The sequence below is a fragment of the Trichomycterus rosablanca genome, chromosome 27 (genome assembly GCF_030014385.1).
Source record: "Trichomycterus rosablanca isolate fTriRos1 chromosome 27, fTriRos1.hap1, whole genome shotgun sequence".
Classification (NCBI taxonomy): Eukaryota; Metazoa; Chordata; class Actinopteri; order Siluriformes; family Trichomycteridae; genus Trichomycterus; species Trichomycterus rosablanca.
The window spans coordinates 12,067,663-12,082,179 of NC_086014.1; the positions used below are offsets into that span (position 1 = coordinate 12,067,663).

General features: G+C 39.8%; 1 protein-coding gene across 1 annotated transcript; it reads right to left on the bottom strand.

Moving 5' to 3' along the window:
• Positions 1 to 1,234: 1,234 nt before the first annotated feature.
• On the bottom strand, positions 1,235 to 10,856 carry LOC134304151 (atlastin-2-like). The gene is made up of 13 exons (XM_062989729.1): positions 10,776 to 10,856; positions 7,355 to 7,650; positions 6,366 to 6,500; positions 6,052 to 6,156; positions 5,781 to 5,831; positions 5,614 to 5,670; positions 5,431 to 5,523; positions 4,473 to 4,611; positions 4,158 to 4,285; positions 3,940 to 3,996; positions 3,777 to 3,848; positions 3,103 to 3,534; positions 1,235 to 2,662 (listed from the first exon to the last, which is right to left on the bottom strand). Exons 1-13 carry the CDS (start codon positions 10,849 to 10,851, stop codon positions 2,552 to 2,554), a joined length of 1,752 nt encoding a protein of 583 aa, XP_062845799.1. The 5' UTR covers positions 10,852 to 10,856; the 3' UTR covers positions 1,235 to 2,551.
• Between the last annotated feature and the right edge of the window lie 3,661 nt (positions 10,857 to 14,517).

Sequence of the window (14,517 nt, forward strand, 5' to 3'; positions counted from 1 at the left end):
TCATTTGGCTTGATTCAAACAAATCATTCACATTTCATATCATGTTCCTGCTTGTAAGATGCACAAGTTTCAACTTCCTGAATCATGACCTTGCATTTATGTAATCTTTCGATAAAATACAATGCATTTCAAGACATAAACAAAAGCATAAAATTGGGCTAGTCCACTACTGCTGGGATCCAGGGTTCGAATCCGTAGAAGTGCTATCGGCACAGACACACAAATGACCCCCCGGTGTTGCTAAATCAATATCCACTCAATATGAGTAAAGTCTCTGAACACATCGTTCACTTTAGACACAGTTTCGGAGGCGTCTCGGTGCCTGCGTGTCATCAGGGTCCTCCTGCGGCTTTTTCCATACAGATATAAAGACCTGCCGTCCACACGCACAGCTGCATGCTGGGAATACTTCTGTTGCACGGCTCTTCAAGCCTTCCTTCACCTCTCTGTGATTCATGTCCTTCAGATTCTTTAGCAGCTGGTGTTCTTTAAAGCATGCACAGACAGAGATAAATATCGTTTCACGTATTGTAAACAAGCGGCGCGTCGATCCACTCGTCTGGTCCAGTCTGATCGACCCACCGTCAGACAAAACGTTTAACAAAACTCAGTTAAATCAACAACCATCGTTACTGTTAGCCCTGATAACGCGCTAGTGTTTGGCATTTGGGCCTGAGCTTGAATGATCCACGCCGGCTGACCCCGAGTGTTAACAGCCCTCTTTGATGCTGTAAAGAAACGAGCAGGTCGTCTCTGTTGTTTGGGTTAGAAGATCAGCACTCCGGGCCCTCTGCTCTCAAGACGTTTTTGTCTTTTCCCCTCAGTGCGGTGAGTGATAAATGACATGACCAGGATGACCAGGAGGATCCAGAATATTCTCCACGTGCATGACCAGTTAATCATGGGTGATGGGTGAGAAGTTCCATTCAGAAGAAGTCTTCATATTCGAGCAATTTTTTCCCCGGACACGTCAGATTTAGTAAAATTCTCACACAACAGGACTGACTGCTGTTTTCTAAGTCAATGTTTTACAATTACTGTTCTAGAATAGCAGCCTGGCACGTTTTACTTTTTCAGATCTGACTCCAGTCTGAGCATCTTGGTTGTTTGTGAAAGACAAATACCAAACTGTACAGGACTGAACACAAAAGCAGTCATGCTACACGTGTGAATGTTGAGGAACTGCTACAATTAATACAATTAACAAGTGCAGTCAGGAGACAAAACGGCGGCATTCTGATATACTGTGGTTCATTTTAATATTGTTCTGAAAAATAAATTAAAGAAAAATCTTGCTAAAATAAAACAGAAAACAAAGTGTAAGATTATAAACATTCCAGTGCTTGGTCAGCAAAAGTGAAATTGTGATGCTCAAGGCATATAATACATAAATAAAAAGAAAAGAAAATTCCTTACTCTGACATTTACACAACACTAAAGCATTCCCTTCACATGAAACGCTCGCTGGCCTGGACGCTCATCCAGATACGAAAAAGGTTTACAAAATTTGAAGTACACATTTATTGTTCATACACATGCCCTATTAGTGACAAGTCTAAAAAAATCTGAACTATACAGGATAGCATAAGTCGACTGTCGGTTCATGAATGGATCTATCAAAGAAGCAGAAGGCAGCTGTTCCAGTGTACAGCGGGGAGACAGCACACGTAATCAGGGAGGCCTAAAGAAGCAACATACAGTCCATTCAGCAACACTGCTACCGTCATCGGTACAGCTCGTTCCTCCATCTAGGATTTGTACTTACAAGCTTTACAATACTGTGGAACATAAGACAGGTCATGAAAACATCTTGTGAGGAAAATGCCGTAATTCAAAGTATTTATTCACTCAGTGACAAACACGAAGATGTGCAATTTAAAATCAATTCGAGTTCCATTATCACTTATTAAAATTACAACCCAACAATTAAAGACCTCGAGTTACTTAACCCGTTTACACACGGCATCAGAGACACAGACAGGACCCGTTCAGGAATCATCTTGACCAGGGTCGACATACAGACGCACCGGTGCCAGCATCTCAAGTGCTTTAGGAAATGTAAGACTTTGGCTCTTTGATTGGTGCAGAGTTAGGTCCGACTGCATCGACGGCTTTTCTGCAACTTGGTGAGCCTGCTGAAAATTTGACTCAACATGCATGATCAGATTCAGTCTGACTTTTTTTCTCTGTCAACAAATTACCCAGAGGCTTCAAAATCTAAATCAGAGAAGAAAGACATGATGTCAGAAGGAGGAGGAAAGAAAAGGATGAGAAATAAGAAGGAATGCATAATGAAGATGGAAAGCATAGACTAAAGGAGAAATGAAGGAATAGGAAACATCCCATAAGACACTAACAGCATGATAAAATAGTGAGCTTAACATCCTGATGAAAGTGCCAGCTTGCAATCTACTAACGCAGAGAACCGGGTTTACGCCGCAGTCTATTTTTCTTCGTCTTCTTCTTTTGTTCTTTTAAACCCAGCGTGGTCAGAGCCGTCCACTCGTCAGGGCCGAGAAAGTCCTAAAAAGCAGTTTATGGAATGTGGCGGCTAGTTTTTCTTCTTCACGTTGTTGTTTGACGGCAGTCTCTTTCGCTGAGCAGGCAAAAAGTTGCCCACTGACACTTTGTTCTTGGCAGTCTCGAAAAGCTTGGAAAAGACCTAAAAGGAGGAATTTAGGTTAGCAAAAGAGCAAGAAGTGATTTTACAGAGACTGGAGTCAGAATCCACAGCTAGTGAACACCTCACCTTTCTCGGAGTCCTCTGATTAGCATAGAGCAATAAAAGGGAAGAAGTTAGCAGAAAGAACAGCAGTACAACAAATATATATGACATGCAATACCCTACATGTACAACATGTTTCCTGTGTGTCGGCTTTTGTTAGCGGTATGCTTACTTAATGCTAAACTCCCAGTGCTTATGGTTACGCTAATGGTCTACATTACTGAGATTCAATAAAGTCTAAAACTTTGCTGACATGTGACTAACAGTGGCTAGAACAGGTAAGCTAGATGCCTGTTGGTTCTAGTTAACCATCCACTAATAAAGCCCCGTTATTGCAGAATTTGGGGAAAGAATGTACAAATAAACACCCAACTCACCTGTTCCCAGAGTGTTTCTGCCACCTGGTCGATGACGCTGCCCACCTCTCTAAACTCCCCTGAGTATTTAACGTAGGCCCAGGTGCACAGAGACAACAGAGCCACGCCCAGGATTAGATTACAGAGCATGGCCACAGAGTTTACTCCCACGAAGCCCGTGACCATCGACACCACGTACATGACAAACATGAGGGCGAAGAGCGTGGCGGGCGTACGGGCCGCAAAGAAAATGTTCTTTCCGTCGTTGTGCTTGACGAAGTTGCTGTAGGCCTCGTCCAGCTCAGCCTCCAGCTGCTCCTGGTAACGGCGGCAGAACTCCTCGCCTCCCATCTTCTTCACGGAGCGGAACTGTCTTATAGAGCCTTGCTTCAACTCCTCGTGGCTGCGTTCCAAATCAGCAGGGGCGATGTAGGGCTTGTCTCCTTCACACACCTGCAACACACATTCATTAACACTGGTGAGATGATATTCTTCTGCAACTGGACCAAACGAATGCAGCTGGTCTACTCCTGTAACAATGTACAACCTAAAACGCTTTATTTTCCACCAGATTTAGAGTAAACTGTGAATGGCACATCAACTGTGTGACTACAGCATGCATGTGCCACTGCTAAATGTGTGTTATTGCCTGATGAGACTTTAGAGATGCGTTGTATGCCTTTAGTAAAATTCACCTGTTCCATGCTTTTGATGTAAACATCTTTCGCTCCAGCGACCGCTGCAAGGTTATTGGCTTCAGCCGTGGCCTAGGCAAAGAAAAGAAAAAGAATCAAACACTATATCAATACATGCATATAATGAACTAAGAAGCATGACAAAGTCTGTAATCAATTCTACCTGTAACATGGACTTTGGGTGAGGTAGCTCTTCCCCTTGGTAGATTTTCATGTAGGCCTAGGGCCAAAGAACAGAGTTAGGATACACAGTTCTAATTCAGAATAATTAATATATGAAGAGAGAGAGAGAGAGAGAGGCTTTATTGTCATTTCAATCTAAGTGTGTGTTAGTGTATGTATATGTGTGCAAGTGTGTGTATTTTATGGTAAGGCACCTACTTTAAAATACTGTACAAGATCTCTACACGTCACTTTGGAACCCCCGATTTCTTTCTCCACCAAGTTCTCTGGAGCCAGCAGCAACGGGACAAGGTTCACTAGCTCCTTTTTAAAATCAGGATCAATGTCTGTGTGAAGAAGACACAAAACCTCCAATGTCATTTTGCAATTTTGGAAGCTTATTTATACACAAAACGTGCAAATAAACAGGCAGTGGTTGATGTGTAGCATAGAGGAGCGTCAGAACATGATTCTTTACTCTAGACAGACAACAGCAATGACCCCTTTGGCCACTAGGGTGCAGAAGATTTTTACCTCTCAATCTGCCATCGAAGAGGGGATTTGTGGCCACTCCGAGTCCTGGGTGAGGAAGCAGGAAGCAGTTTATGTTGGAGAAGCAGGAGTGGACGTGCTTCCTGACATTCTGAAGCTCCTCGTGCTGGTTTTGCTTTACCTGAGATTACATGAATGAATCAGAAGGGCAAGTCCATGCAAATGCAAGCAGTTGTATGCATAAGAGGCAAAATACAAGGACAAAAGTACGCTGACAATTCTTCTAAAACAGTGCATTCAACCATTGCTAACAGAGGAATAAAACCATTAAGCCATGAACAATCAAGATTTAGTTACAATAGCAATGTCAGAATAACAAAATGAGTAATGGTCTGGGCAGTGCCCCCTAGTTCAAGTGAAGCTTCTTTGTGGAAAGAGTTAGCACTAAGCAATTAGATAGACCGACAGATAGACAAATATTAATCCCAAAGGGAAAGTCAGGTATTACAGCAGCTCAAGGTACATTAAGTACATTAATTATATTAAAATAAAAATTATTTAAAAAAAAAAAGCAAATATTACTGTCCAAAACGATGTAGAATAAATAGAATAAAGATATGTGATGTAATAAAATAAACTATTATGAAAGTGTCCTTTCCAGTAAACATTAACATACTGTATGTGCAATGTACAATACTGTCAGTGTAGGTGAATAAACAGAATAGATATATAATATGTAATTTATATGTAATAAATGAATTGTTTCACCATAATGCATCAAAATGTGACGTCTAGAACACTGAAATTAACTGTAAACAGTCAGTAGTGATAAATAATCTGCCACATACAGCTGCAGTGAATAAAAAAAATGAATTTCTCTCGTGACAACATTGTCTCTTTAAGTCTTCTTGAATTACCACATCAAACAAACTTTTGTGTAGCGTTTCCTGTTATTGCTGCTCGAGGTTGTTATTAAACAAGGACACGAAGCCCTGCATACCTGTAATCGCTTCTCCAGAAACTTGTTTCCTCCTTCCAGACCATACGCATGTTCATAGGGGTAACTCCAGTCTCTTATAAGGAACATCAGTGACTAGAAAAAGCAGAAAGAAAGCAACCCTTCTAGTCAACCATTTTAAACCGTAAACAATGACTGGTTAAAAGGTGGTGCAGTTAAACCTACCTGGAATGGTTTTAGATAAATTTCCTCCATAGCAAGTCTACCATACTCAGTAAAAAGCTACAGGAGAAAGAGAAAAGGTGTACATGGGTATGTTTTTCAGAGTACAATGCACCATGTTACTTAATTGTAAGGGGGGGGGGGGGGAGTGTAAACCAAGCAGGGCTTACTTGCAAATGTTGTAGATCATCCTCTTGCACATTTTGAGATAAATTGTAAACCTGTAGATAAAACAAAGAGCATCAAACAAAGTACCTGACATCTCAAAGAATCTAGCCAAAAATAAAATCTGCAAAACTGTCTCGTTAATAATGTTAAATATTAAACACCACATTAATAATTATCCTACAGAGAGATTTTGTTACTGTGCTTGTGGGTCTTCCACATAATAGTGAAATGTTTCTTGACTGTAATAAGCTCAATTATGAAGAACAGACAGACCTGTACTGAGCTGGTCATGGTGCTGAGGGCGAAGAGTGTGGCGCAGTCTTTAATGGTGGACTGGCTGTCGAAGGCTCCCTGTGTGTCTAAGAGAAGCACAGCCACCTGCAGACATACACATGGCATAAACAAAAACATTCCAGGAATCAGGTTTCTGCTCTGCTCAGCCTTAAAAACAGACTTAAGGCAGAATGTAATTACACACTTCAATAATCTGATGTAAATATTGTTTCACCACTTTCAGATCACTTTAAACAAGTCAAAGGAAAAAGGAAAATTATAAGCACAGGTCGAGTCTGAGTGTCGAGTGCTACCTTGTTCCCGTCTGGTTTCTTTACTACAAACACTTCACTCCATGCCAGGATCCCTGTGGTCTCCCTCTCACAGCCCCCCCTCCAGGAGAAGCCCGTAAGAGGCTCGTCATCTCCGCCGACCCACGGAGACGATTCCTGCAGGTAGGAGACGGTAATATCAACGAGCATAAAATCAAATATTCTACCACATAGATAAGAGGTCACATTATAAGCACATCCAAATAAGACTGTCTCTTTATGGCAATAAAATCCGACTTAGCAAACAAGACATAGAATTTGCTTTGCAGGCCTGGATACAATGGGTTTATTTAAAAAAGTTTCACACTATTAAAGTAGCTTAGCCATACAACAAATAATAACGATATAAGGTGTCTATAAGAACTATAGATTTTGAGGGGAAGAATAAAATTTTATATATTGTAAACATTGGTTAACTGCAACAATTTAATAAGTGTTTATTGCACATGCAAAGAAATATTGTTAAAGTGACTTAATCATGTATTAGGCAATAAATGTATCAAAATAAATCAATAAGTGCCTTGTCTTTGACATGAATATACAAGAATTAGAATAAATAAAATCAAAAACTATTTGCTATATTTGATCACACAAAGATCATCAAAAAAATGAGTTGGACAATTATACATTTATGATTTAATTTGCATTGGATTGAATTGGCATTATTAATTTGCCTTAATGTGTACTTTTTTCATTTCATTTTCTACCACTGATTTATCCTGATCAGGGCTGCGGTGGGTCGTGTTCACCCAGAATCATAGGGTGTAATGCAGCAACACACCCCAGACAGGACGCCAATCCATCACAGGACCTTGGCTAATCACGTCTGAATGTAGATGCCCAGATGAGGTTTCAAACCCTGCATCCCAGTGGCTAGCATAATTCACCACTGCACCACCCAAGTGCCCATTATGCATACATCATAACTTCTACTAATAATGCATGAGCTCATTCTAGCTCAGTTTCCTTACCTGGTTATACATGTACCGCAGCATGAAGTCCAAAAGGAAGGACTTGCCCTTGCGAAAGGCCCCAGCTACTGATACCACCACCACGTTCAGGTCACGTACATGCTCCTGAAGGAGGAGGCGCTCCAGGGCCTGCTCATCCAAAGAGAACTCATGCTCATCTTCATCAGCCACCACAATCTGCACTGGAACAGTTACCAGCAACTTCTCCACCTCATCCAGCAACTTCTCCTCCTCATCCAGCAACTTCTCCTCCTCATCTCCGCTCATTTTATGAGACACGGCTTTCACCCCGGCACCTACCACAGAGAGAGAGACAGACAAGAGACAAAAACACACACACACACACACACACACAATTGATATGAATTTGGAGGGGATTCGTAGGTATACCTGTCTGGTATTTATTGATTTAATAAGCTAGTCCTACTATACATACATTTATACATTCAGCTTCAGTTTGTGATTTTAATACATAACAGTTCTGTCATTCAAGATTGAAATAGTATGAATGCATAAAGTTCTTTTTGCTTTAAAAATAAATGTAAATAATCAAACATCATTTTTGTTGATTATCAGTTAACTGGTTATTCATCCACTGATGAGAAATCATGCTAAGACACCACTGAGTTTGTAAAACACTGAGACCTACACGTCTCTGTACTAGATAAAAAAAAAAACCTCAATTAAAAGAAATAAAAAGGCTACAGTAGCAAAACTACAGTGAGAATTTGGGCGTGATCCAAATCATATCAGATTGCTGGAGCTTCGGGTCCCTCATGACCAGCTTCAGGCTGACATCAGACCGGCAGCTCTCGCGCTCGGTACTGGGCGTTGTCCAACCAGGCATCTCGATACAAATTCTACCATCTGTTAATAAGATGTCTGCTGCTTTCACCATCTGGAACTAGGGTGTAAAAGCAGTGTAAAAGTATAAACTATTAAAAGTGCGTAATGAGACATGCACAGACAAACAAATCGTGATCTAGACATGTTTCAGCACACGTTGTACCAGGTTTATTTTACAAGATTTTGCCATGATTGGGGAAAAAAATGCTATTGTAGTTTACAAGGACAAGAGTATTACAAAGCAGAACTAGAAAAGCTTCAGAGCCATTGCACACAGCTTAAACAATGCATGTGGTGTCTGGTGTCCAGCTAATCCAGTTAGTGCTTTACTATGCTGTAGTACTGGACACTAATCTTGTCTTACGAAGTTCTCTTAAATGGCATGTCAGCACAAGTTAAAAGGAAGTAAATAATTGTCAAGCAGTAGAACAAAGTTGTAAGAGTCCAACGGCTTTATGCCACAACAATTCTGCAACAACCAGAAGGATGAAGATGCCGCTTTGATAAAAAACACTCAATATCAGTAAAGAAAAGCAGCTCAGAGCAAAGGAAGTAAAGCTTTTTATATGCCACAAGATTTGATCCCATTACAAAACCACAAATGAAAGTATCTATCTATCTAAGCAAAAAGCTCTTTTTCTTTTGCCATAATTCTGCCATCTTCATTTAAGGATGTAACAAATAGGAACATGCAGGACTGGATTTGTTACAATTTTAATAAAAAGGCTTTATTTTAAACTAAAACATGTAAACAAACCTAACACTCAATGTTCGATAAATACAGCTAGTATAAACCTCTAGGCAAAATCAGCCTCTATAATCCCAGAGTAAACAAAATTTGAAACAAATTGATCTTGAAGATCCACAATCAGTTCCTTGCACTTTATTTGAGACCCTGCGGTCACATATGGGAACATTACATTTTGGCTTTGCTATGCCTTATTAGTAGACACTTTTGTCTGCCATCTAGTGGTAGCAAAAGTACTAGACAATAAATAAGGTGAAAACAAGATGAAAAATGAATGCATAAAGAGCAAAAAAACACAACTCGGGTCTTAAGTTGTTAAAAATGTCAGAATTCACACTATCCGTTCTTAGTAACCAAGTGGACTCTCTGCAAGCATATGCTGGCTAATTTATTTATTACATGCTCATTTGTAAATGTGTATATTTGTATACTACAGTATATGTAATGTACATTAATCTGCCACTTTGATTTGTAAATGACATATATGTGAAGGTGTTTTGTGACAGTCATTTGGCCGCATGTGCAGTAAACCATACAGACTTGGTCTAAGAGCCAGTTAATGATTACATAAAACATCTAAATGGAATCAGAGCATAGTGTAATCTCAGTGACTTTGATCATGTCATAGTTGTTGGTACTAGGTAGGCTGGTTTGAGTAAGCACACTGAATCTCCTGGAAAAGACCTGAAAATAATATTTTAGTTGCTTTTTGTCTGTTCTATTAGCTAAGAAAAGGAATCAAAGGCTATGGTGTGCCCCAGCTCACAGAAACTAAATAGGTAAAGGGTCATGAAATGGGAATTATCTGCTTATGATAGTTTTTCAGTAAGCTTAATGTTAATGAACTGTGTTATAAGTTAAGTGTGATTTAGCCACCTCGCCAGTCACCAAATCTGAATCAAACAGACCTTTTCTTCATGTGATGGAATGTGATTTGGTATTTTTAGCAACTAAACTAAAGGAATCGTGTAATGTCACATCATGTTCCAACCCAGTATATCTAAGATGTTTCTCATAATGTGGCCAGTAAGTGTAGTTTGGTGAATAGCATTAAAAAGATCACACAAATAACATTAAATAAATGGGAATATGATATATGATAATGATAAGGGTCTTTGATAACAATACACACACATGCTGTATAATTGCGGTGAAATGTCCACATAGGTTTGACTATTTGAGTTAAGTTTAATTATGGAGAAAAAAAACATTTAATTGAATCCTAAAACGCGTTAAGATTGGGTAAATCAACAAGGGATGATTTAAAGCTAATATAAGATTGTACAGTGTAGGTTGCTGCACAACTATAACAGTGTTCCATACAGTGCATCAGTCGGTAAATTCTGCTCTATATTTTTTATTTGACTGGTCAAAATTGAACAAATTGGAGCATGACCTAATAGCCAGACCCTTACCTCACAACAAAGGGGAATGAATTCTAATAATGCGTCCTCATACTGCGAAAAAAGTGCGAAATTGTTGAAACGTACGGAACACCGTGACTTTATGATGTGCTGCTGCTGCTGCTGCTAACGGTCTTGACCGCAGAGCAAAACCAGCCCGCTTGCTAAGCTAACTCCAACTCTAACAATGTCTTCTATGAATTTATATGAACGTGTTTGAGAAACAGAGTGTATTAAATGCAGTGTACTGTTAACCGGAATAATAATACAAATATATGAACCACGGTTAAACCGACCGGCATCACAGCGTTAGCATTGGCTAGCAGGTGTCACCAGAGTCAGAGCACACCGCTAAATATAACCAACACGTTTTTTAACCTCATTGTTGTCACTGTTAAGACTACGTTATTTTCCTCCATCTTACCGTCACTGTAAGGGTAGTTCTGACGTTTTATTACGGAATGATTGCGAGGAAGCAACGGATTCTCCTCTTCCGCCATCTTTATTCACCTCAATTTCAAAATAATCCAGCCTCCCTGACGTCATCGCCCCGTCCCACCAGCCCCGCCCTCGTTTATTAAACCTTAGCGACAGTGGGCATCTCCTGGGCATCTCCTGGGCGCTTCTGTGCCTGTGCTTTGTTTGTTTGTTTGTTTGTTTATTAGGATTTTAACGTCATGTTTTACACATTACATTCATGACAGGAACGGTAGTTACTCATTACACAAGATTCATCAGTTCACAAGGTTATATCAAACTCAGTCATGGACAATTTAGTGTCTCCAATTCACCTCACTTGCATGTCTTTGGACTGTGGGAGGAAACCGGAGCACCCGGAGTAAACCCAGGCAGGCACGGGTAGAACATGCAGTTGTAACCTAGTGGTTAAGGTACTGGAATGCCACTGTTGGGTCCTTGAGCAAGGCCCTTAACCCTCAATTGCTTAGACAGTATACTGTCACAACTGTAAGTCGCTTTGGATGCAAACTCCACACAGAAAGGACCTGGACCGCCCCACCTGGGGATCGAACCCAGGACCTTCTTGCTGTGAGGCTGGTTTGAACGGGGAGTCAAAGAGGCCATCTATGTGAAGAGGGAACGACCATCCCTAAACCGAGGGGGTTTGTGGCTGAGAGTACACCTCTCACCATCTTACAACGCCGTGATAGGAGCTATACCCCAAGCACATGTGAAAGGCACATATGGCCATTGTAATGAATGGTCATTGTGATTTGCACATGGTTACGAAATGGGTCGGTTTCGGTCGTTATGCAAATCGTCTGCATATAAGGTTGGGGTATTCACCTCCAGCTTAGACTGACAGAACATATCATATTACAACAAACTTGTGTCCAGATGAACTGATTCAACTTTGTGGATTTGTGTACCTAGATTATTGAGCATGCATCAAGAGACTACCCATTTAGCCACCGTGCCGCCCGCTTGTGGATTGTAAGTTCATATAGTGATGAACCATATTCAGATTTTTTTTTTTTTGCAGTGACAGACATCCATCACTGATATGATCAGTAACAAATTGCTTATGAAAATGACAAGATAGAGCAAGTGGTTTCCAGAAAAATCCCCATTTTGTCCCAATTTAGTCAATTTGACAATTCCCACTGTGTGGAAGTGGTGGAAAAAGGAATGGAAATGTCTGGTTGTTTTAATGCTAAAACCCCGGATCTAAATCTGTAATGGGCTTTTATTACATTCCCCAGTCATTTATCTATTTGCTATGAACCAAATTAAGATTCTAGAGTCACGCCATGCTCAATTTTGATTGTTACAGCATCACATCTATACCAATTTTTAAAAAAACAGGCAGAAATATTTCTGCTTTTACCATCCAAGGTTCATCTATCACTCTCTGCCATCACACAAATACATAATAAATATTTTGGGTTGATAAGCATACATCATTGCCTGAAACTGGTGTCAGGACAGTAAACCCTCAGCAAGTGTCACCCTCGTGAATAATCTGGATAATACTTTTATTCTGCCCTGGAGGAATTTAAGCAATGCTCTCTGGTTTAGCAGGATAAAAAATCCCTTACATGCTTCACATTCCTTTAGTGGAAATGAATGCTGTGTGTGTGTTACCCCGTTTCTCTCTCGGCTTGTGCGCATGTAGGACAGCGTGGCCCAGTTTTGTAATGACTGATTGGGGCTTTCTGGATTTTATGCTAAGGCTGAAAACTGACATGGAGACGTAGGGATTCTGGTGGCATACAGACATTATCGAGGAACCGGGAATCTGAAATGACTAGATTGGGCAATAAAAGAGAAAAACTTTTTAAACGTTTTTTGCTCATGTATATACAGTATATATTTTTACCCTAATGTTTTTTACATTCTTGTGTGAATGTAACCATCTCTGAATAGTTGCACCTGAGAGTTTTTGTCTGTGTCTTAAGTCAGTTCATGTAGTAGTTAAATCATTCATGTAGTAGAATCAGATCAGTTACACAAGGGTAGCTTTGTCCTCTCTGATTCACTTACTCCTCTACTTATGAAATGTTTAAACCTGACCCTGGATCTTTGCATACATAGGCCACACGTCCTGTTGAGTCTTAATAGGAGCTTTTGCACACTTGTGGTTAGTGTCGATAGGTGTCGTTCCCACAGTGCAAATACAATCAGGATGACCTTGAGCACACTGCCAGAGTTCAGTTTACTCACTGGTGGAATTATCAGTTGTTTGGGCTGTGTTTTCATCATATGTTTACTATGAACAGACCCAGTCAGAAATGAAATCTTATTTTGACTTCAGCTTTGGTGCCACAAAGTTCCCGGACAATAAGTTTAATTCTTTTTAGGTTTTGTTGAACATGTGCTTGTCATTGACGCTCTAGCACAATGCATACAACATTATACAGTAGAATTAAAGCTAATGAATGCCACATGCAGATTAAGAAACAACATTTCTCTTGATCTAATGTTTTTATTCGTATAACTTTAAGAAAAAGTCTCGATGCACAGCTCTTGAGACCTTGCAATATTTTCATCTTTATTTAATATCATTTTTATTTTCTTTTAAGATCCAGTTAAACAGTACAGTAGAAATGATGCATCGGTGGTATTCACTGATCCACTGCACCTTCTATTGATCCTCTTTGCTTCAGTGGTTCTGTTCAGCACACTTTACTGCTAATAAACCTCTTTCTAGCAAGGGTTTGAGCTGAATAATGAAAGTAGTGTCCATATATTGATTTTGGAGAGGGCTGTTCTATGGAAATGGGCAGAATAATGAACCACACTATCAGTTTTTGTGTTCTGTCCTCGGTGAGCCTTCTTAACCATGGCTTTGTGCAGTTTCTATTATAAACTGTGGTGCTTGTGTAAGCAGTAAGTTAAAATATGTGTTCAAGAGTGATGCAGAGCATATTGAGTTTTTAATGTATATTTTATATGGTATGAGAAGTGTACAATCACACAATTCCATTTAATATTTCATTTAATACGTCATTTGATTTATTTCTACATGGGTTTTGAGGACCTGGGCTCCATCCCTGCCTTCGATCTGTGCCTGTGAGTTCCTGAGCATGTTCTTCCCATGCTTGCATGTTTTTGGGGATTTTCCCTCCTCTCAATGACATGAATGCATGCAGAGGTGTAAACATCTGATCAGTAATAATGGTGGTGGTAAGTTCAACATACCTATACTGCCACCTTGTGTTAATAAACTTCATTACAGTGATTGTCGTTCAGCGTGCCTATACTGTTACCTTGTGTTCATGAACTAAATTACAGTACAGCTTCAAGTATTGTTAGAACTAAGGAAGGAGTTTGCATTAGATTTTTTAAAACCTTTATATAACTTCTGTGATAACCCTCACCATATATATGTTTCGTCATGATCAGGTCTGCCAGGCTAATCGTGATGCATTGACTTAAACAGTTGCATTGATTTAAACAGAATAGCCACACTAGAGACTAAACCCTGAGCTGTTGGTCAAATCTGACTTTGCATTCTTAAAGAGCTTGTGCAAAAGTGATGTCCTTTCTAATGAGCACAATACATATAAATCAGTATTTTCCACCAGGCTGAGAAACAGACTAACAGTGTAAAAGCTAAATGGACGTTGATTATACACTGTATGCAGTGGACATGGTGGTTTGCTCTAAATGTGGTTCTTCAGTTGATTCTCTTAAATAAAAGATGG

What these genes read in the sequence shown, in the direction of transcription:
- LOC134304151 (XM_062989729.1), bottom strand. Translation starts at nt 10,851, where the DNA reads ATGGCGGAAGAGGAGAATCCGTTGCTTCCTCGCAATCATTCCGTAATA. An exon ending in TGCGGTACATGTATAACCAG is followed by an intron (nt 6,501 to 7,354) that starts GTAAGGAAACTG and finishes TCCTACCTGCAG; the next exon opens with GAATCGTCTCCGTGGGTCGG. An exon ending in ACCCAAAGTCCATGTTACAG is followed by an intron (nt 3,849 to 3,939) that starts GTAGAATTGATT and finishes TTCTTTGCCTAG; the next exon opens with GCCACGGCTGAAGCCAATAA.